Source organism: Gavia stellata, chromosome 5 (assembly GCF_030936135.1).
Source record: "Gavia stellata isolate bGavSte3 chromosome 5, bGavSte3.hap2, whole genome shotgun sequence".
Classification (NCBI taxonomy): domain Eukaryota; kingdom Metazoa; phylum Chordata; class Aves; order Gaviiformes; family Gaviidae; genus Gavia; species Gavia stellata.
The window spans coordinates 26,364,824-26,387,614 of NC_082598.1; the positions used below are offsets into that span (position 1 = coordinate 26,364,824).

A 22,791-nucleotide genomic window follows, 5' to 3' on the forward strand; every position below is an offset into this window, starting at 1 on the left:
GGACATAAGAAGTGCTGCTGTACAGAAGGACTTCGTAAATTGCTGTTTAACACTTTGTTACTCCCTATGCAAACCTGTTTCTGCACCAGGATACAACTCCTTGGGCTGAAACCAGCTGCTCTGTGACTAATGCTTGGTTATCAGCTATGGACACTTGCAGCCTGGCTGGCAAGTAGACTTCATAGTCCAGCTTCTTTAGTTTGGGCTATTTCTTTGAGCACCGATTTGGGACTTGATTTCCATGCACAAACCTATTACTGCTGATAAATACAATCATGGGGCACAGGCACACATGCAAGTGAACTAGGATCCACATGGATGATTTCTTAAAGAAGCAAATTTCCTGTGTATTGCAAATGTTTAGTGGTCCCAAATATTATTAGATCATTAGAGGAGACAGTTCCACTATGACAGCCCCAGCATTAAGCTGAAACTCAAGAGTCCATCCAATGTTGAACTTCGTCCAACAATGCGTGCTAAGTATCTATTGGCTGGAAGAACATTTTAGGTAAGGATTTGTTATTTGTCAGTTCTAAAACTTAAAGGCTGGTCAGCATGTGCAGAAAAGATTTGTAATGTATATTATTTTTCTTGTTTAAGATTGCTCTGGAAAACATTATTTTGTCTAAAACAACTATTCAGATTTAATTTTGTTGAATGGTAGAGGTTTAATTTAGTACGTTACAAAGTATGTTCTCAGAACAGCCTTCCTGTCTTAGTGTTATGAAAGTCGTGCAGTCCAGGCATCAGAGGACACAAAGAAACAGAAATAAATGTATGTCTGCTAAGAAACAAAGCCACACTTTTGTGAAGATGGGAAGTTAAAGACATCGAAGACCTGAACGTGAAACCTCAGCACCTTTAAATCCTACACTGGATAAAAGCCGTGAAGACTGGGTTTTATCTGGCTTCCTTTTATTCTTTATTGCACATTAACAGGTGAAAACCTCTGAGCATCAGTTTTCTTATTACAATGAGAGAATCCCCATTCTTATGTAAAATATTTAAAACCTCATATATGGCCAAGTACAAAACCCCCACCTCCTTCTTTGGAATGGTTTGCCTTCAATTCCATAGTTTTATACAGATTACTCCTTAATAGATTTTATTTTTTAAAGCATCAGAAGAAGTACTAGCAATGCATAAATTATGTATGTATAAAAATTATGCCTGTACTTCCCTGTATTTGTTATAAAGGCTGACGTTTCCAACTACTTGCTGTCACAAGCAAGACTGCTGTAATGACCCCTGGCCTTAGGGGACACTGTTCTTGCAGAAAGATGTCCATCGCTGCAGCACCTCTGAACTGTGCCATGGGTGCTCTCAGGACTTTGGTGAGGGAGTAGCAGGGGCCAGGCAGAGAAATGCTGTATTTAGCCTTTTCTGGGGCAAGTTCTCAAAAGAAACCAGTGGGCCACCAGTAGACCTTTCCTATAGTTTGGATGCTGCATTTTTGCTCAGCCAATTATGCCCAGCATAATTTGCTGCATGAATGTACCAATTTTCTTTGACTATACTGATAATCAACATACAGAAGTAACTCAAGTGTCCCCTTAAAGACAACAGAAGAAAGAAACTCTACATAACTCTCTGCTTGTAAAAAGACAACTGAAAACTGATCTGAACATGGCACTGAACCTCCCTTGTAACCTAAATTATTCTATGATGATTCCTTGAGTAACTCGACATTTCAACTGATTAAAAACTGGCCAAAAAAAATCCCCCCAAACCCAAAACCAAAGAAAAAAAACAAAAAACACCCAACAATTATCCATTTCACAAAAACCAAACAATTTCGGAAACAATTCTCAATATTTGCAAGATTTGTCAAGTCCAGATTTCAAATCATTGTTAGAGGCACACCACTAGCTACCAGAGCTCATTTCTAAAAGAGAGTTTCTTTTATAGGTAGCACCTAAAAACTTCTATCAAAAACATTTTAAAATTGGTTTAAACCAAAATACTGTAACTTTTGCATGAGGGAAGTATTTGACCAGAGCACTAAACAGAAACTGCATCATCATCAGTAAATCCATCTTGTGAAATTATTTCAGTTTCAGAAATCAAACCCCTGATGGATGTGCAATTAAATGCTTTTAGAATCTCCCAGTCTCCCTCTGTCAAAAGCATTTCAAATCCTTCAAGTCAAAGCATGGCAGATTGCTTTAGAAAAATTATTGCACATACTGCTTTGTGAAGAAAGTCTAATTTTCTCTGTTACAGAGGAAAAATAACTGTAACACCAGCTGAACACTCGATAAGACAGACTTAGTCATTGTTCAACAGCACACAACTGTGCCCTATCCTTTTTAGGAGAGCAAGTAATCCTTAATGTCAACTGTATCCACCTCTTCTACAATGCATCAAAGGATTTCAAAACAATTTCCAGAAGAGAAATGGAGAACTGAGGCACAGGGAAACTAAATGAACTGTTCGCTGTCACTCTGCAGACTAACCCCCTTCTTCCCACACAACTTTACCTAAAGTAGGTGTAACCACCTAAAAAACTATCTTTTTAACTATGTAACTGTGTGCATTACAAATTCTTTGCTCAATGCGATATTTCTATGAACATCCAAGACCATGCACAGATATAGCAAGTAGTTTTCTGTGAAAGAAAATAAAAAAAATTGAAAAAAAGACTGCCACATGACACCTAGAAGCGTTTATTTTATGCAACAAACTTAAATATGATCGTGTGTACATAAAAGTGTACACTGTATCTATGCTGAACAATGCCAGGAAACATAATATTGATGCAACAATCTTCTAAAATAAACATTAAAAAATGAGCCTGGACAGGAAGACAAAATGCAAAACAGACTTACTTCCAATCAGCACAATGCTTAAAATTGAGAGCAATCCTAAACATTTCCAACTTTCCTTACAAAGCTGCCGAAGTCCAACTATTTTTAAAAATTGATTTTTTTTTTCTTTACATCAATAATAAAAATCTGGTGACAAACATTATAAAATCAAATGCTGGACTGTCTTTACTCCTTTAAAATTTAGAATATTCCAACAGAACCGCAGGAGTAAAAACACTTAAAAGTGATATATGTTTTTATAAAACAAACATCAATATGTACATTTATTGCAAATTATATTAAACTAAAACGGAGGGAAAATTAAAAAATGAAATGTCTACTTGCGAATTAATAATAATTTTAAGTGATTACTTTCCCACTCTGATAAAAATCAGAAAGCAACATTTATAAAATTGCCACCACATGACTTTTCATAGCAGGGAACTGAAATCTGTACATCTTATTTTTGCAGAAAAGTAGGCAGGCAGAAAGAATTATACATAAAACAGTCTCCAAAAGTAAAGCAAAAAAATTTTTTTGTTATTTTTTTTTTTTTTCCTCTAGTCTTGTTTAAAATCCATTCAGTAGACTTCTACTTTTTCTGTGAAACATGGGAATACCTGGCTCTAGGATCATGAATTTTCAATGTCAGTGTAAGGACCTCCTCTGACTTTCTTTAAAAAAAAAAATGCAGCATGAAAATTAATGGTGTAAATACACTTTTAAACTCCAGAATGCAGGAACTGGAACCAAGTGTTAAGCAATTTGCTTAATTATTGACTTTTCATAAAAAAAGTCTCTGGGGAAATAAGTACAGATGCTTTTAGCCTCTTTCTCAAGAGTTTCTGCTTTACATTTCCATTGAGAAGGATTAATTTCATGTGAAAGGGAAGCATAGTTTTCCTTCTGGTTTCAGAGCTGAAAGCTGTGTATTTTGAAGTAATTTCAGTTCCTGTACAGGAAAATTTCTGAATCCTAGTTTTTGCAGAAGCTTGGAGCGTGCCTTTATTTGGCCTTCATTTCCTCCCTTTTCGAGCGAGTTTTCTTTTTACCTTTTGGGGGTAGAAAAGGAAATAAAAGTTAATTGTAAGGACACTGAAATAAGAATTGATTCTGAATCAAATTCCTACCTATATTGTTTCCATTTTAACTTTTACACTCTTTATACTATGATTCTTCCAACTCCATCTTGTATCTTCTCAATGATTACATAATTAATTGAATATAACTGAATTTCCTTACTGTATCACACAACTTCCTGATAAACTTGGAAATACACAAGTTGAAGAATAATAATTCCACAACTGAGTCGTTTTTTCACCATAAACAGAAAGACATTTATCCATAGCTTTCACTGGAATCAGAGAATAAGAATGGTAACTCGTTCTAATTAACTGTTTTTAATTACCCAGGTTTATAAAAATAGCCTGTCTTACTTAAGAACAAGCACTACTTCAAATTTTTTTCAATTATTTACAGTAACATGTACATGTCTACCTAAAAGCAAAAAAACCTATCAGACACAGCTATTTTTACATACATTTTTCTAGAAGACAGAAAAATTTCTTTGATTCCCTATTATATAAGCTACAATAAAAACACAGAACTGTCCTATATAAGACGCCTGCTACACCTTAAGGAAGCCTCCCTCTGCTATCTCTGTATCCTCAGTATCTTCCTGGCTGCTCCCACAGGCCTTAAAAAGATCCATTGCATTTTGGGAATATTCTGGACTTGAGTCTATCTCCAACAGTGAATCTCCGTCACTTCCAAGCACCTGGCTTCTGAAAAACGTTAACAATGTTTTGGTATTTTTTCCAAGAAACACTGAGGTACATATTTCAAAGAAGCTATCTGATACAGGTGGCTTATTTAAGGCTATGGATAGTGCAATTTGTTATGAAGACTTAAAGCAATTTGATGTATAAAACAAGCGTTGCAAGGCAGTACACAAATATGAAAGACTGAACAATTTGCTAGTATATGAACCTTGCTGTAAGAGGAAAAGATAATTCTTTTTGATCAAGGTTCTCTGCAAGATCTTCAATGTACAAAATCTCTAGAAAGAAACCATTCCAATGATTCTTTCTTCCTTCAGATTAAATTGTGATTTCTTCCAATACACTGGTTTGCTGACCTTATCTTATAGCTCTACAACTTTGGACACTTTTGCATTAAAATTATTATTGTATCAAATTCAGCTAAATGGATTTCTCAGTGTTTATGTGCATTTGTGGTTTGTTTATATTGGAAATCAAATCACCACATTTAAACACTGGAGTATAGAAAAATAAATTACCATCCAAAAGCTGTTTGGTAGTTTACAGTTCCAAATTCTGCTTTTGATTTACTTAAATATATATATTAAAAATGTGTTAATATTAACAGTAAATAAGCACAGACCCAAAATATCAAAAAAGAATTACAGTTAGAATTACAACTTGTTACGTTCATTAAAGACGGTCAGTTTTAAAGCCTTTGTTATCAATGAACTGAACCAGAGCAGAGCACCTGAATTCCTCTGTACCTGGCATTACTGAATGCACTTGAAATACCCTCAACTCTTAGTTCTTTTACATAGCAATGCTAGTAAGGAGAACCAGGACGCAACAGACAAAAAATACAATTATGTGAAAACAGGTTAGATTATCCTGTTCTGACCAAATAAATTCAGTTCTCCCAATTCTAGCTGCCCTGGTGCTTAAATTTGAAAAACAGAACAGAACACAACACAATGTATGTTGGACCATGATGTTTATAAATCATTGCGATTTAGTTGTGCCCTTTAACATATGCTAGATCTGTTATAACTGCAATTTCAGAGTCTATCTTGAGACAGGAAAGGTCCAACCCACCCAGGCATGGATTATTTATTTATTTATTTATTACCTTTGTAGATCAATTTGTCTCTGTGCTGCTGCTGGCTTTTTTGCTGTGTCTTGCTGTTTTGGTGCTTTGGCATTACCTGCCTCCAAACTCCCTGGACTTTCTTGACTGACTGCTGCCCTTTTCCTTCCCCTGACAGGTGGTTTGTTTGTTTCCTCATTTTTTGCAGTGGTACCCTGAGGTTCAGGTTTGGGTGGACGCCCTCTCCTGGTTTTTGCTGCGAGTGATGGTCCTGTTTCATCTACATTTTTCTCTTCTGTTTTCTGATGAATATTCTCAGTTCCAGATGCTGTTGCTGTTCTTTTTTTCCCACGTTCAGTGCTGTTTCCTTGTGTAGCCTGATCAGAATTAATCTCCTAGAAAATGAAAGTCATGAATGTGAAGAAAAAAAAAAGATTCCCAAAGGCAAACTCAAATTGTTACCTCCCTCTGACAGAAACATGAGTTTATAAACCAGAAAGTCAGTGTTCTTATAAAAACACATCACATGGGCTTAGACCTAGTAAAAAGTTTTACTAAATGGGATTTCGGACATTAACCTTGCAAAAATATTTTCTACAGTATGTGTAATGTTAATGTCTGCACCCAATGTATCTTTTAGTTGCTTGAAAGTGAGATTACAGTAAGACTAATAATCTCAGCTCCTCCCATAATGGTTCTTCTGGACAAGCTCCTTTTACTGCCTCTTTGCCAACTGACAGGAGAGAACTGAGGAGCAAGAGCAATGATTTTGGTACAGTAAATGATATTTACTTCAATATATGCAAATTTTGAGACCAACCTTCAGTAAAAGTGCAGATCACTAAAACCATGAATACCAGTAAAAGGAAAAAAACAAGGCTTGCAGGGAATAAAAGGGAGTAAGATCTAGCCACAAATGAAACTTGCTGTCTTTGTTAATTCTTCATGTCTGAAGAGGTATGGCCTACACGCACGTTCTTTTCATTACACTGAACAAGGTAATGGAAGTGAAAAAATTTCATGAAGCAGTGTCTGTACATGTGAAACAGAAAGGGTGGTGGCAATGTAGGTCTCTACACAGAAAAGTATTCATATGGAAGCAAAGAGGAAGCAACTGGATGCTGGACCTTCATTTGAACACTGGCTTCCTAAAGTTAGGTGGAAGAGTAGAGAAAAGAGTACTAATGAAGAATGGCTGGGATGACTTAGCAATTTCAAACCAATTAAGGCCACTCACTATTATAAGTACTGTGTCTGAACCAAGGACTTTTGTTAAATAGGCTACCATTATTTCTTAAATGCTTAAATAAGTCAGGCAGTCTCTGTAATCTTTATTACTGTTCTAGCAGCTTCATAGCAGACATTTACAACTTCCATTCATAAGAACTTTACAGATAACCACTCCTTGAAAATGTCAACTGAAGTCAGGTTTCAAGAACCTAGAAAGCATTTTTGAAGATTTATGAAATAAATGCTTTACCTAACTTCTCTAACTTTTCAGAAGAACCCTATTTTTGGGAAAAAGAAGAAAAAAAGGAACCACACTTTGAAATTTGGGAAAGATTTTTTTCTTCTTCATTAGCTCACAGGTGTGAATATCATGTGGATGTTATTTTAAAAGATTAAGAAAAACCTAACTTTTATATGGGATGATACAAATCCAAAACATCTGCTTATTACTCTGATTTCATCTAATAAAAAAGACTGAGTAGATATTTAACTTCTTAAAATGTGTACAGCATGAACCATTTATGTATTCCTACATTATTACAAAAATCTATTTTTATTTTAGAATCACAGAATCATCTAGGTTGGAAGTGACCTCTGGAAATCATCTGTTCAAACCTTCTGTTGAAAGCAGGACCTCAGGATTTTAGCCAGGGCCCTTCTTGACAAGCCAAGCCATGAACAGTAACATTCCACCGCTTTTCTGGGCAACCTATTCCAGTGTTTAATCTTCCTCACAATGTAGATTTTTAAATTTTTTTTTTTGCTTGCATCCAGATGGAATTTTCCCTGAAGGAACTTCTGCCTGTAGCCTTTTGTCCTGTCACCATGCAGCCTTGAGAAGAGAGTACTTCCATTTTCTCCGTAAATACCTTTTAGATATCGAAAGACTGATTAGATCCCCCCCAAGGCTTCTCTCCTCTAGGCTGAACATGCCCAACACTTTCAACCTTTCTTCATATGACAACTTCTCCAAGCCTTTATCATCTTGGTGACCCTCTGCAAAGCTCTCTCCAGTTTTTCAGTATCTGTTGAACTGGGGAGGACACGGTATTCTGGACACAGTATTCCAGGTGAGGCCTAATCAATGCCAAATAGGGCGGAATAATCACATCCATCAATCTGCTGGCTATACTCTTGCTGATGCAGCCCAGGACCCAGCTTGCCCTCACTACTGCCAAGGCACGCTGCCAACCCATGCTCCACTGGCTGTCCACTGAGATGGTCCCCCAGGTCCTTCTCAGCCAACCTACACCCTACCAAGGCAGGTCCCAGCGTGTTGTACTGCTGCTTGAGTTTAATCTATCCCAGGTGCAGGACTTCACACTTACCTTTGTTAAACTTCATGCAACTGTATGTTTTATAAGTTAAAAAAAAAAATCATAGAATGGTTTGGGTTGGAAGGGACCTTAAAGATCATGTAGTTCCAACCCCCCTGCCATAGACAGGAACAACTTCCACTAGACCAGGTTGCTCAAAGCCCTGTCCAACCTGGCCTTGAACACTTCCAGGGCTGGGGCATCCACAACTTCTCTGGGCAACCTGTTCCAGTGCCTCACCACCCTCATGGTGAAGAATTTCTTCATAATATCTAATCTAAACCCGTCCTCTTTCAGTTTAAAGCCATTACCCTTTGTTGTTCTCTCTCTAATGGAAGGGGGGAAAAGCATTAAAAATCTTCAGTTTAAATAATATTTTAGTTGTGACACAATCCAAGAGTTAAATGTTTATTTCATGCTAGAGGACCACTTGAAATTTTCCTGGTAGTATCTTCCGTTAAAGCTACAAGTGTCAACCTTCACTCTGAATCACAGCCTTACTGTTATTTATACTGGAAAACACAGAATAAAGGTGGGAATCTTTTGGAATTTTAGAAGAAAGAAGGAAGTGCCTTCCGATTTGCCTGTGCTACTTTTGAGCACATGAGCTCTATTAATTACTCTGGATAAAACAAACAGTAGTTTTGAAAATAAGGTGTCTTTTAATCGTGCTAGGAAAGTAACATAACTACATGAAATGAAATCAGACATTACCAGTTCCTCAGACACCACCTGCAGTGATGTGTACTGAATAACCACCCAATGCCAAGCTTATTATAGAGATATAGTCCATAAAATCCCCAGACATACCTTGTTTTTCACAGGTTCTGTCTTTGCTGGTGTGACTGAAATAATCCTCACGGGATTTTCATCATTTTCACTGACCCCAGTTTCTGATATATCTGAACTTTGTTCCCTGGTAGCATAATTGAAAACAAAATAAAACCAAAATATACAGAAGAAGAAAAATGTTTGCAATTATTAAAAAAATAATAATAATAAAAAAAAAAGCAGACAGGCTAAATTAGTTGAAAAATAGTTGAATTTGCCTGAGTCCACACATTTTCTTTCCCAGAACTGGGAAAGGTCTGAAAGGGATTGGCTAGTCAGTGAGCCAAATCCCTTATCACAGACACAATGCCATATAATTCTTTTTGCAAACTTAAGACCAATGCTCTAAGCAAGGCTGTGTTTTTTTTCCAGATAGAAAAAGCCAATACTGGCAAAGTAGTGAAGAAAAACAAAGACCAGCAATGCTCAAACTTCAAGTTAATTTACACAAACATACAATAGTTTTAAAAACAAAACAGTTAAAAAAAAAAATCAAGATTATTCAGCATATATCATACAGTCTTATAGATCAAATTCTGAACTGAGTTATTCTTTCCTTTGGCCTTATGAAATGTAGCAGCTAGAGTTGACTTTCTCTACTTTCTTTAACCCTTTATCTTAGCCAGTTAGTCAAGTCCAAAACAAATGAAACAATTTTAAAATTTGAAAGTCTAAACTGTTTCTCCAGATTTATGACAAATTTAAAAACTCTGGATCCACACAAAAATAACACTCACTAGAAAAAAGACCGAATATTACAATCATATGTTGCATCTTTCCATCGAGATCCTGGTCCTCTTCAGCAAGCTCTTTTTAATTGTTCTTCGTCTTAAATAGGTCACAATATTTAATCTACATTAAAAATGTTTCTTGTTACCAATCAGGATTAATCCTAATTTATACATCAAAAATGTGCAAGTTGCAAAAATCTGTTTAGTATTAATTATGGCTTCAATTAATATATTTTCTGATGTAAAAATACTATGAATATTAACCACCAAAATTTCAGACAGTATAGTGTCTCTTCTGTTGTATTATATATAATTACAGGCAGGCCATACCTAAACACTGTACTGTCTACTAAAAAAATCCCGAAAACAAAAAGCAAAAGATGGAGATTTTACCTATAGAGAACTACTATATCTTTTAAAAATGGACAAAATAAAGACATTCTTCAAACACATAGGCACACACACCAAATCATCTCCTGTCCTAAAACATGCAAGCACACTGGAGAACTTGAAGTAAAGAGTTGATGAAAGAAATTTCAAACTCCTGTACCTTGATCTGTTTCCCGCAGAAGAGCTCAGCTCAGAGTTTACACTGATATTGCTTCCAGTCTCTGATCCTGTAGTTCTAATATACGGTCTCCTTCCAGTTGCAGATAACGGTTTGTTCACTGTACCTAATACACCAGTTGGTTTTGGCTAGAAGAAAATGTTTCAATCTTAAAAAATGGGAACTTCAGATACATATTTAATTTTTAAAATATTTTCTTGAGTATTTTAAAATACTTTTTCTGGATTAACAATCTCAATCACGATGCCATCAGTTTAGAGCTACAGACCTCATCTTTACTTAAAAGCCACTGTCTATCCTACTTTTATTTCTTATAATTTAACAGCAGTTAATCAATTGCCTTGCGCTCTCATGCTTTGAAGGAATAGCAGCTGGAGAAGTCTCAAAAAAAGCCAGAATGTTAGGTAATTTTAGAGGACTGAAAGGATGTGGCAACATCCTTTCAGTCTCAACAGGGTTGAGAGCCTCTGGGTAAGGATGAAGGGGAAAGCAAATAAAGCGGATGCTGTTGTGGGAGTCTATTGACCACCCAGCCGGGACGACACCACCGATGAATTATTCTACAAGAAATTAAGGGATATCTCTAGATCAACTGCCCTTGTCCTTAATGGCGATTCTAACTTCCCAGACATTAACTGGGAATATCATACAGTGAAGACAAACAGTTCCAGGAATTTCTGAAGCACGTTGAAGATAACTTCTTGGTGCAGGTACTAAGGGAGCCGGCTGTGAAAGGTGCCCTCCTAGATTTGTTGTTTATAAACAGAGAGGGACTTGTGGGTGAAGTGGTGATTGGTGGCTGTCTTGGTCACAGTGACCAGGAAATAGTTGAGTTTCAAATCGTTGGCGATAGAAGAAAAACTGCCAGCAAAACTTTGACCCTGGATATGGGTAGAGCAGACTTCGGGCTGTTGAAGGAGCTAGTTAGTAAGGTCCCTTGGGAATCTGCTTTTGAAGGTGTTGGGGTCCATGAATGCTGCTCCCTTTTTAAGAGCCATCTCTTAAGAGTGCAGGAGCAGGCAATTGCAAAGTGTTGGAAGTCAAGCAAGTGGGGCAGGCGGCTAGCCTGGCCGAGTTCTGCTAGAACTCTGGCGGAAAAGGAAAGTGTATGGGCTTTGGAAGCAAGGACAGGCAACATAGGAGGACTACAGAGACGCTGTTCGCCACTGTAGGGAGAAAATTTGGTGGCCAAAGCTTGATTAGAATTCAAGCTAACCAGCACTGTGAAAGACAACAAAAAGGGCTTTTTAAAATATGTTAATAGGAAAAGGAGGATCAGAGATAACATTGGGCCGCTGCTTAACAAGGTCGGTCACCTCACAAATAGGGATGTAGACAAAGCAGAGGCATTTAACGCCGCCTTCGCCTCTGTCTTCAACACCGATGATGGGCCCTGGGACCCCCAGAGCCCTGTGTTGGAAGACCATGTCTGGGGGATGATAAACTCCCAGCTGACCCTGAACTTGTTCGAGACTTGCTGCTCCAGCTGGATGCGCATAAATCTGTGAGGCCCAATGGGATTAATCCCAGGGTACTGAAAGAGCTGGCTGATGCCATTGCGGGACATCTCTCCATTATTTTTCAATGGTCTTGGGAGTCTGGAGAGATCCTAGTCGACTGCAAGCTGTCAAATGTTGCCCCAATTTTCAAGAAGGGTAAGAAGGAAGACCCTGGTAATTACAAGCCTGTCAGTGTCACTTCAGTGCCTGGTAAAATTATGGAGAAGGTTGTTCTGGGAGTTACTGAAAAACACTTGAGAGACAACGCAGTCATTGGTCATAGCCAGCACGAGTTCACAAAGGGAAAGTCATGCTTAACCAATTTAGTTTCCTTTTATAACAAGGTCACTCATCTAGTTGACCAAGGGAGGCCAGTAGATGTGGTGGTTTTAGATTTTAGCAAAGCTTTTGATGCAGTCTCTCACAGTATCCTTCTGGACAAACTGTCCAGCACACAGCTAGACAAGTCCATAACATATTGGCTGAGCAACTGGCTGACCGGTCAGGCTCGAAGGGTTATAGTAAATGGGGTTACATCAGGCTGGCGGCCAGTCACCAGTGGGGTTTCCCAAGGCTCAATTTTAGGGCCAGTGCTCTTTAATGTTTTTATAAATGATCTAGATGCAGGACTCGAATGTACATTAAGGAAGTTTGCTGACGATACTAAACTAGGAGGAGCTGCAGACTCCCTTGAGGGTAGAGAGGCCTTACAGAGAGATCTGTATAGACTAGAGAGCTGGGCAATCACCAACTATATGAAATTTAGCAAGAGCAAGTGCCTGATTCTCCACCTGGGATGGGGTAATACTGGTTATACATACAAACTGGGGGACAAGAGGCTGGAGAGCAGCCCCGCGGAAAGAGATATATGAGTCAACAGTGTGCCCTGGCAGCCAAAAGGGCAAACTGTGTCCTGGGGTGCATCAAGCACAGCATAGCTAGCCGGTCAAAGGGAGTGACTGTCCCACTCTACACTGCACTGGTGTGGCCCCACCTTGAGTACTGTGTGCAGTTTTGGGTGCCTTAATGTAAGAAGGACATCAAACTATTAGAGTGTGTCCAGAGGAGGGCGACCAAGATGGTAAAAGGCCTTGAGGGCAAGACTTAGGAGGAGCAGCTGAGGTCACTTGGTTTGTTCAGCTCAGAGAAGAGAAGGCTGAGGGTGGACCTCATCGCAGTCTACAACTTCCTCAAGGGGGGCAGTAGAGGGGGAGTGCTGATGTCCTCTCTCTGGTGACCAGCAACAGGATATAAGGAAACGTTACAAAGCTGCAACAGGGGAAGTTCAGACTGTACATTAGGAAAAAGTTCTTCACTGAGAGGGTGGTCATTCACCAGAACAGGCTCCCCAGGGAAGTGGTCATGGTACCAAGCCTGTCAAAGTTTAAGGAGCGTCTGGACGACGCTCTTAGTCATATGGCTTAGTTTTAGGTAGTCCTGTGAGAAGCAGGGAGTTGGACTTCATGACCCTTATGAGTACCTTCCAACTTGAGATATTTTATGATTCTAACATCCTATATTTGCAAAGCAAAGCACCTCTGGGAAAGGCTTTCCAAAATGTAATGCAGAATTAGGTTCACTACAACAGTAGGAAATGTGTACACTCTTACTATACAGAAAGCTAGTCTATCTATTCTGGGGTTCTCCGATACAGAGATGGTATTTTAGATCTTGCTATAGCTGGCGTCTGTTAACCAATTTGGTCAGGCTGGGTAGGCAGCAGGAAGTTTTTTATTTTGTCTCTGGAAAGGAGTCAAGGAAACTTTCATAACTGGCATGTCACATTCTTCATGTAATTTTACATTTCCTCAGAGACCAAGTTAATTTATTACAACATTCCCACAAGAAAAAGTAATTCCCATGTGTGGAAGTTATGAGGGAGCAGGCAGGAGAGAGACACCACAGATGCTGAAAAACATTTGGCTAGCAGAAAAAGCAACGATTTCTGTAGAAATGGCCTGTTAATGAGCACATGTTCAGTAGCTGCAACATCCTAGTACTAATATTGTACAACATTTACTTAAACATATTATTCTTATAATATTTTATTTTCTCAATTTACTGACTATTTTATAAAAAGTAGGAAGCATTCAGCACAACTAACAGGAGAAAAATGTTTGAGAGAAAAAAGAAAGTGCTTCTGCACAACCAGCAGGTTGCAAATTTCTGGCACCTACTGCCATAAAAGGTTGTGAGGGCACAGCATCAGGAGGTTCAAAACCAGAGTAGATACATTTGGGAACAAGTCCATAAGCAGATATCAAAACCAACAGGCACAGATGCAGAGTCTAGCATTCCATTATAAAAATTATGAATGCTGGGGGAGTAAGAAGAGGAATGTACTGCAGAAAGTGGCTAGACTTGCACGCTCTCCCCAGTCATGTTGTATTGGTCCCTCTGGAAAAACAATACCAGGCCAAAAAGGACTGTTGGTCTGAGTCAGTGGGGGGTATCCTTACACATCTGTGTTTTCTGAAAGGGAAGTAGGCAGAAAAAGCACCACCTGTTTGTGTATTCTGTTAGAGCATGGAATAAGTATTTGTTTTCCCAGAACATTGAAAATTACCTAAATAATACTAGCATGGTTTGGGGCATCCCTCCCTGCCAAATCTAACTCTGTTTTAACAGAATGCAGGAGAGAAGCCTGTCTTATAGGGTAAGATTTTTTTAAATGAAGACATAGCTTTAGTCTACATTGCTGAATGCCTTATCAAAAGAGAAATGTAGTTAAGTTTACATAGCCAACTAAACTTGCTTCAAATGCTTCATTGATTGTATTTGAATGTTGTCAAAGGTGAAACAATTACATCAGTAGACGGATAGCTGCTGCTGAGGATATTCAAAGCACCAGTCTGGTACTGGTGCTAAAGAAGGTGGTCTTCTGTCTGCCTCACAGAATCACAGAATGATAGGGGTTGGAAGGGACCTCTGGAGATCATCTAGTCCAATCCCCCACCAGAGCAGGTTCACCTAGAGCAGGGTGCACAGGAATGCGTCCAGGCGAGTGTTGAATATCTCCAGAGAAGGAGACTCCACAACCTCTCTGGGCAGCTTGTTCCAGTGCTCTGCCCCCCTCAAAGTAAAGAAGGTCCTCCTCATGTTTAGATGACAACTTCCTATGACCAAGTTTGTGCCCGTTACCTCTCATCCTGTCACTGGGGACCACTGAAAAAAGACTGGCTCCATCCTTCTGGCACCCACCCCTTAAGTATTTATAAGCATTGATAAGATCCCCCCTCAGTCTTCTCTTCTCGGGACTAAAAAGACCCTAGTCCCTCAGCCTTTCCTCATAAGAAAGACATTCCAGTCCCCTAATCATCTTTGTAGCCCTTTGCTCTACCCTCTCCACCAGTTCCCTGTCCTTCTTGAACCGGGGAGCCCAGAACTGGACACAGTACACCAGATGTGGCCTCACCAGGGCAGAGTAGACGGGGAGGATAACCTCCCTCGACCTGCTAGCCACACTCTTCTTGATGCACCCCAGGATGCCATTGGCCTTCTTGGCCACAAGGGCACATTGCTGGCTCATGGTCATCCTGTTGTCCACCAGGACTCCTGGGTTCCTTTCCACAGAGCTGCTCTCCAGCAGGTCAGCCCCTAACCTGCACTGATGCATGGGGTTATTCTGCCCCAGGTGCAGTACCCTACACATGCGTTTGTGGAATTTCATAAGGTTTCTCTCTGCCCAACTCCCCAGCCTGTCCAGGTCATGCTCAATGGCAGTGCAGCCTTCCGGTGTGTCCGCCACTCCTCCCATTGCTGTGTTACCAGCAAACTTGCTGGGGGCACACTCTATCCCTTCTACCAGGTCATTGATGAATACACTGAACAGGACTGGACCCAGTCCTGACCCCTGGGGAATACCACCTGTTACCGACCTCCAACTAGACTCTGCCACTAATCACAACCCTCTGAGCTCTATCCTCCCTCCCTTCCTAACATAACTCCAACCCAGCTCACTGAGTAGCATCCAGGCTGGTGTCACAGGTTGAACATGAAGCAAGGAGAGGAAGGATTCTGCCAACTGAGCAAACCTCAACCACATGAACTGCTGACAGTGCAAAATTTTTGTATAAATGAAAAATCAGTGTGAGAAGAAGCAATTTTAAATGATATGGCTATTTACAGAGTGATCATTTGTCTCTACTCTTACAATGAACAATTAGCATAAAGTTCTGCTCTAACTGAAGACTTTAGAAACTAATGCAGTAACAGTTCATGGAACACAGAACATGAAAATTAGTAAAAGCACATGAAATTTATATTGAACCATCATTTATACTGTTCTCAGGATTTTTATATTTTATGGGTCAGCCAGCATTTTTTCACTAAGCTCAAGAAAAAGAAACCTGCTAATTTTTTGATTTAGACTAAAAATCATTCCAACGTAATTTAACCAGAACCTAGGAAAGACAGTTTCAGAATCCCAAGAAAGGACAGCTGATGGTAAAAGGTATAAAAAATAGGTTCTGTTGTTTTACGGTGGATTTTTTTGTTGTGCACTTCCCCTGCCCTGCCCTCCCCCCTGCCCCGAAAGACTTGGTATTTTCTCTCCCCTGTGAGGGTATCAGCCAAATTATGTCTGAAATAAAATGAGGCGTTCAAAAGGGTGTAGACATTTGCAGTTGAATTTAACAGCATTAACAGCCATATTAAAAATATTAAGATTGAAAATTTAAGCCCTCCAATGCTAGTGCTGTCGCAACTCAGTATCTCCCATAACAACTTTATGCCACGCTTATTTGAATAATGGAAAAACCTGTAGTTATGTGAAAAACTGTATTTTAATCAAGAACCTGTGCCTCAGTGCACAGGTAACAATCTTGGTGTTGTGTACTCACCAGGTGGTATGTTAAAGGCGTTAATTATGCCATAAAATAAAAGAATCACAAATTATTGTACACAAACTCTTAATACAATTTTAAAAATACAACAGTCCTGGTCATTTAAAAAGAGTCACAAGTAACATTCAAAGAATTGTAACTTGCCAAAATACAGTACCTTTCCTGTCAAAAGAAGAACTCTTGTCTCTTCTGAAATGTAATTCCTGTCATTGCAGAAATCCTGTATAAAAAATAAAATAAAAATCAATTTGTGTTTGATCTCTCGATCTTGCTGTGGTTTTTTATACATACATAACTGACTTCTCAAATTAGATGCTACTATCAAGTGCTACAGATATTTCCTACCATGCTACTTGCTGACAAATGAATCAATCTAATAAAGATAGGTCAAATTAGTATTTTGGAGGAGATCTGTAGCGAGCATTACTGAATGACAGCATGCCATACTTGAAGTTAGGATTAACATTGTTTTTTCTTGAATCACATGAATCATTTGAAGTGAAACAAAACTGCGCTCCCTATTTTTTTACTTGCATCTTTTTAATGGGAAGTCCAAGAGAGGAAAAAAGGTGTTGTTTTCTCTAAACAAGTTGAAAGTTGCTACCTTTGTCACTCTTGAGTACAGTTTACACAGACCAAAACACTAAATCTGAATGCAGGTAGCTATCACAGACACCAGCTCCTTGTCACTGTGACATCTGCCATTTCACAATTAAATAGGCAAACTACATTTTGCTTAAAGACTCTGGAAAGGCTGTTAATTAACAGTCTAAGACACTGAAAAATGTGAAATGTATTCTTCAGTACAACCAAAACATCAGGTCTGGTCCAGAGAATTACTTTGGTTCCACTTATACTTTTTAGACGTATGCCTCTTAAAGAACAGTAGTGCTATTGCTGACAGTAGAGCTGTACTCACCAAGACTATTACTAGGCAATAAAAGCACCAACTTGTACAGCAAGCAAAAGAGCCAAACAGCTACTGACAGATATAAAGGTACCATGGATAACGTAAAAAAATGTTCTTTTTCTTTTTAGTCTGCTTTGCATTCTAATTCAGATATAAAGTCAGAACACACATCTCATATATTCAGATGCACTTGTAAAACCCTTTAATGAAACGATATAACAATACATGCTAACATATCGATATTTATTCTAATTAGTTCTCAGCTGGGTACAAACATTTCTGGAACATGTTCGTAAGACACAGATAGCAAGGCATACAGCCAATGTTAAAAAATTTAATTGCTGAGGATAAAATATATGCATTTTCCCACTCATGATATTATGTTATAGAGATAACCAGCTCTCAGTTATAAAAATCAAAGTATTTCCCCTTACTACTTTGGAAATCAAATTAACAAATTTACCTTTTCAGGTTGTGTAAAAAATTTAGTGGGCAATACAGGGTCCTTCGGTGAATCTGCATTGCACAAAGCACTTTTGCTGTTGATTACACACAGTGCTACATCGCATACTGTATAAAGTTTCTGAAGAAGAAAAAGAAAAGTATGCTTTAGGAATTACTTACTGTTTTTACAATGTACAGAGAACAGAGTTCTTTAAAAAGTTTAATCTATGTGTTAAAATAACCACCATTAAGGACATATTTTGTAATTACATCACTAAGCATACTATTGGTTCTTCAATCACATACAAAAGTCCCCATTTTTCATGATACTATTTAGTAAAAACTAGTAATACTTCACATGCCTATGCAGTACAATAGAAGCTCTTGCTCAATCAAATCATCAAATGGTTTCTCATCTCTGCTAGAAACTAACAGGTTTAACAATAGCCATATAATACAGTATTTCCTCCCCCAACAGCAGAAGATACTTATGTCAGGAAACTAGGCAGCAGGAGTTAAAATAAGGCAGGCAGGCAGTAACAGCAGTATTTAACAAATTTTGTTTATTTAACTTCATTAGGTATTGTGTGCTGGATAAGGTCAGCAAGGTTCTGAAAGAATGAGATTGGCAACATACAGACAATGCTCGCTATTAACACTCTCTCTAAAAGACCATGAAAATGTCTCAGCTAGTGCTTTCAGATTTCCTGCAGATCCTGTTCATCAACTGCTTGTGAAACCCTCACCCAACGCTTATATGAATTGCATTTCTTACTTCATTGGCCTTTGGCTCATCAGGAGACTGAGCATCTCGGGTAAGCTTGATGTTTTCTGCCATCTTTTTCATGAAGGCATGGCTATTGTTCTCATTCTTTGTCATTAAAACTTCAAGCATGAACCACAGGCACCTAAAAAGCCATAAAAGCACAAGCAATTACATTCCAGCTTTTATACTGCAGCTCCCACATATAGCAATGTCTTAAAAATTTTTGTCAGCTGTACCAGCTTTTTGTTAAGAAAACACAATCAATTTAAAGATATCAAAAACAGATAGCATAATCCAAAGGTGTAAATAGAGTCTATACCTTTAACACAGAATCTTAATCATACTCTTCAGAATAAATCTGCCAAATTAGCGTGCTTCTATTATATCTGTAAACACTGCCCAACTAATCAACTTTTTATCTTCCAAACATGAATAGAAGCAAGAATTCTGGTGCTACCGTCATTTACATGAAATTCTGTAATCACTACCTTGGGCTATGTGATGTTCGTATCAACAATGTACCATGACCACACTCAAAGCAGGCTTAAACAAATCATACTGCTGCTAGACAGTTACCCACACTACATGGTTTAATACTGGAATTCAAATGGGAGAGGAGATCCAAAACTGAGCAGGTCAGATTCTTGCTAATGCTCCATATGGGAGGAAAAGAAATCCTTACAGATAGACATAACGGAATTAGCTTTCCCAGTTTTCTTTCTTTAAATCTAGTTTATTTATAGGCAGAACCCATTATATTTTGACTAAAAGTTTATTTTAAGAAATTTTCAATTATGATATAGAATCATAGAATCGTTTAGGTTGGAAAAGACCTTTAAGGTCATCAGGCCCAACCATCAACTGCCAAGTCCACCACTAAACCATGTTGCTAAGCGCCTCATCCACATCTTTTAAACACCTCCAGGGATGGTGACTCAACCACCTCCCTGGGCAGCCTGTTCCAATGTCTGACAACCCTTTCAGTGAAGAAGTTTTTCCTAATACCCAATCTAAGCTTCCCCTGATGCAACTTGAGGCCATTTCCTCTTGTCCTATCACTTGTCACTTAGGACAAGAGACCAGCACCCACCTCTCTACAACCTTCTTTCAGGTAGTTGTAGAGAGCAATAAGGTCTCCTCAGCCTCGTCGTCTCCAGGCTAACCAACTCCGGTTCCCTCAGCCGCTCCCTCATAAGATTTGTGCTCCAGACCCCTCACCAGCTTCACTGCCCTTCTCTGGGCACGCTCCACCACTTCAATGTCTTTCTTGTAGTGAGGGGCCCAAAACTGAACACAGAATTCAAAGCGCGGCCTCACCAGTTCCCAGTACAAGGGTACAATCACTTCCCTGCTCCTGCTGGCCACACTGTTTCTGATACAAGCCAGGATACCATTAGCACAACTGGTCTGTCCATGCTACCATTTGCTATCAAGCTTCAGAGCTGCATGCAGGTAGAGGGTCAACAACAAGGATAATATGGCAAAATAATACTTAGTTGGGAACGACATATGGGTGGGTACGAGAAATGCAGACTTTGCCAGTAGCTAATTTAATTCTGAAGCTCCTTCTACCTAGACAGACAGTATGACTGAACATTAGAATTCTCTGTCCACCAAAGCCCCCATCTTCTTAACCGATATAAATTAAAGATTGTAACGCAAGAGATGAAAGAACTTTTCTCTCAAAAACTCCAAGCAGAAGAGGGTTGTGCTCCATTAAAACACTTAAATAAGTTATCTGGTGTTCAAATAAAATAAGACATCTATATTCTGACTTACATCCAAGAGCTACAAATGCTGTTAAGTAAATAAATTTGTTTGATACCTTTACATCCATCTGTTCACTATTCTCAAGAACTTAAATGGAATGAATACAGGACTGATAAAATACTGCACTGACCCAGCTTCTCCAAAAACCTGTGTCATCCAAAGATTACAATTGAGGACAAATTTTACTCTGGTAATTCCAGTTAACACATGTCAACTTCACTAGCTTGATTTCCTCACTAAGTCAACAAATTAAATAAATCATTATCAACCCTGAACAAGACCTCCAGAGCAACAGTGGGATTTCACATAGAAAAATATGCACCTAGAAGAACACAGTCACATAAAGTAAGTTCATTCTCTGTATCCATTTCAGTATTTTTGGAATATGAATTCGGAAGAAAAAGACACTGTCTCAAGATAGAAAAGAAACCCAAACCCAAACATACCTCTGTAGGACAAGCTTAAAAAACTTCATATCACAGATTATGGTTAAGGAACTTGCTAAGCACGTATTTACTTTACATGACTGTATTTAGGCCACGTAAAACCAAAACGAACTAGGGAGACAACTACAAAACGCACTGCCAGTCTGCTTTTCCAAGTTTGCAAGCATCTATGTTAACACTTTAAAGTGAACGCTATGACTCTCAGGACTCTTGAAAGAAACACTGTATTACATTATATGAGAAAAATGTTTTGCATTTCTCTCAGGAGACTCTTCAGAGAAGTATTCCTGCCAAAACTCCTGTACAGAGTATTTCTTTGTTTGGAGCAGTCCTCTCCGGCTAGTTCAGCCAGCCTGTGACAAACATTAGGGAGGAAATTTGACAACAAAGGAGAGCTATACAAGAGGTGTCCAAAAAAGCTCTGTGCACTAGAAAGCACTCCTCAGAGAAAGTATTAACTCAACAACTGCGAATCAGAACTTGTTCCATGCATTTTGGATAAAGTACATGCTGGAGAGTGCTTTCAGATGTTGCCAGGAACAGGGAGTCCTGGGACAAAATGTAGACTTGATCAGTAGGTAAGAAATCTTCACTGACTTCAGGTTCTGACTAGGTACGAGTCAAGTAACTCAGAAATCAGAACAAATTAAGTTTTTCATTTAAAGAAAGAATCAGACTTGGACTCTCACAGGTGAAGGTGCAAAAAGAATTAAGATGTAAACTGGTCTATTTGTGCCAAGAATTTACTGCTTTTCTGATGATGTATATTGTAGTATGCAATTATACATGCCTTTGAAATACCAAGACAACATAGCTCATTGTTCCACCAAAAATAAATACAAGGAAAAAACCAAAACAGTAAAACCAAAGCTGGGTGTGGGGGAGGGGGTGGGGGGAAGAGATTTTTAAAAAGTGTTAAAATTTAACTGTCTTTAAAAATTCATTACAAGAAACAAAAGGAATACCAAATTTATGCTTAAGGTATAAAAGATTATTTGAGGCATACAAGAAGGTCTCAAACTGGAAACAGTACAGAACAGGCTTCTATTGACAGGCTTATTTACAATAATCTGTGCTGAATACATTAAGAAGCATTAAGCCTGCACTGCAGACAAACAGTGCAAATTGTAAGTCAGCTGCAAACTTAGCTTGAATTCTAGTAGGTTTGCATAGGGGAAAAAAAAAATCAAAAAAAGTTTCCAGTGAAACAGGACTCTTGACCCAGCATCAGTGGCATTATGTTTTCAAGTCTTGGAGAAGCTCTGTATTTTATAAGTTCCAAAATATTTGAACTGACATTACTTGGCATCTCTTAAGTGTGTTGGGAAATTCTACAGATATTCCTAGGCACAAATACATGAGTCTAAGATCATTACTTCACTTTAAAAGAAGCCTAGACAACTCACAAACTTGCTGTACTATGGTGTGACCTACAGGCTACCATTTGGGCTTTCAGAATATACTGCAAACCAGTTGTTGATGCCTTCTTCCCTTGGTTAAAGCGTTACACATTTCCAAGATTACTGTTTTGCAAAATAAAACAAGAGTTCTTCTTCCTGATCAGTTTTTTCCAAGCACAGAAAAATTCTCAGCATAACAGTTCTAGAATCATTTGACACTTACTCTTTGACATCACGAAGCTGATCAACATCCTGAGGTTTTGTGAAATCTGGATCATGTGCCAGTAAGTGAATCATATATGGTACCACATATTCAGGCAGCAAGGATAGCAATTTTTCTACAGTAACAAAATATCACAAACAACCTTTGTATTACACACGC

At 38.6% G+C, this 22,791-nt stretch overlaps 1 protein-coding gene across 2 annotated transcripts in view; it reads right to left on the bottom strand.

Moving 5' to 3' along the window:
- Positions 1 to 2,670: 2,670 nt before the first annotated feature.
- Positions 2,671 to 22,791, bottom strand: part of PDS5A (PDS5 cohesin associated factor A) — an 87,422-nt gene continuing 67,301 nt past the window's right edge. Inside the window, exons 26-34 of one of the 2 annotated variants that reach the window (XM_059818194.1) lie at positions 22,633 to 22,747; positions 18,803 to 18,935; positions 18,047 to 18,166; positions 16,831 to 16,893; positions 10,313 to 10,458; positions 9,011 to 9,116; positions 5,697 to 6,049; positions 4,441 to 4,591; positions 2,671 to 3,859 (exon numbers count right to left, since the gene is read on the bottom strand). In XM_059818194.1, coding sequence (XP_059674177.1) covers positions 3,824 to 3,859; positions 4,441 to 4,591; positions 5,697 to 6,049; positions 9,011 to 9,116; positions 10,313 to 10,458; positions 16,831 to 16,893; positions 18,047 to 18,166; positions 18,803 to 18,935; positions 22,633 to 22,747 — 1,223 coding nt within the window. In that variant the 3' untranslated portion in view covers positions 2,671 to 3,823. Of the gene's footprint in view, positions 3,860 to 4,440; positions 4,592 to 5,692; positions 6,050 to 9,010; positions 9,117 to 10,312; positions 10,459 to 16,830; positions 16,894 to 18,046; positions 18,167 to 18,802; positions 18,936 to 22,632; positions 22,748 to 22,791 lie in introns of those variants that run through there. The other variant, XM_059818195.1, reaches the window with a different exon arrangement.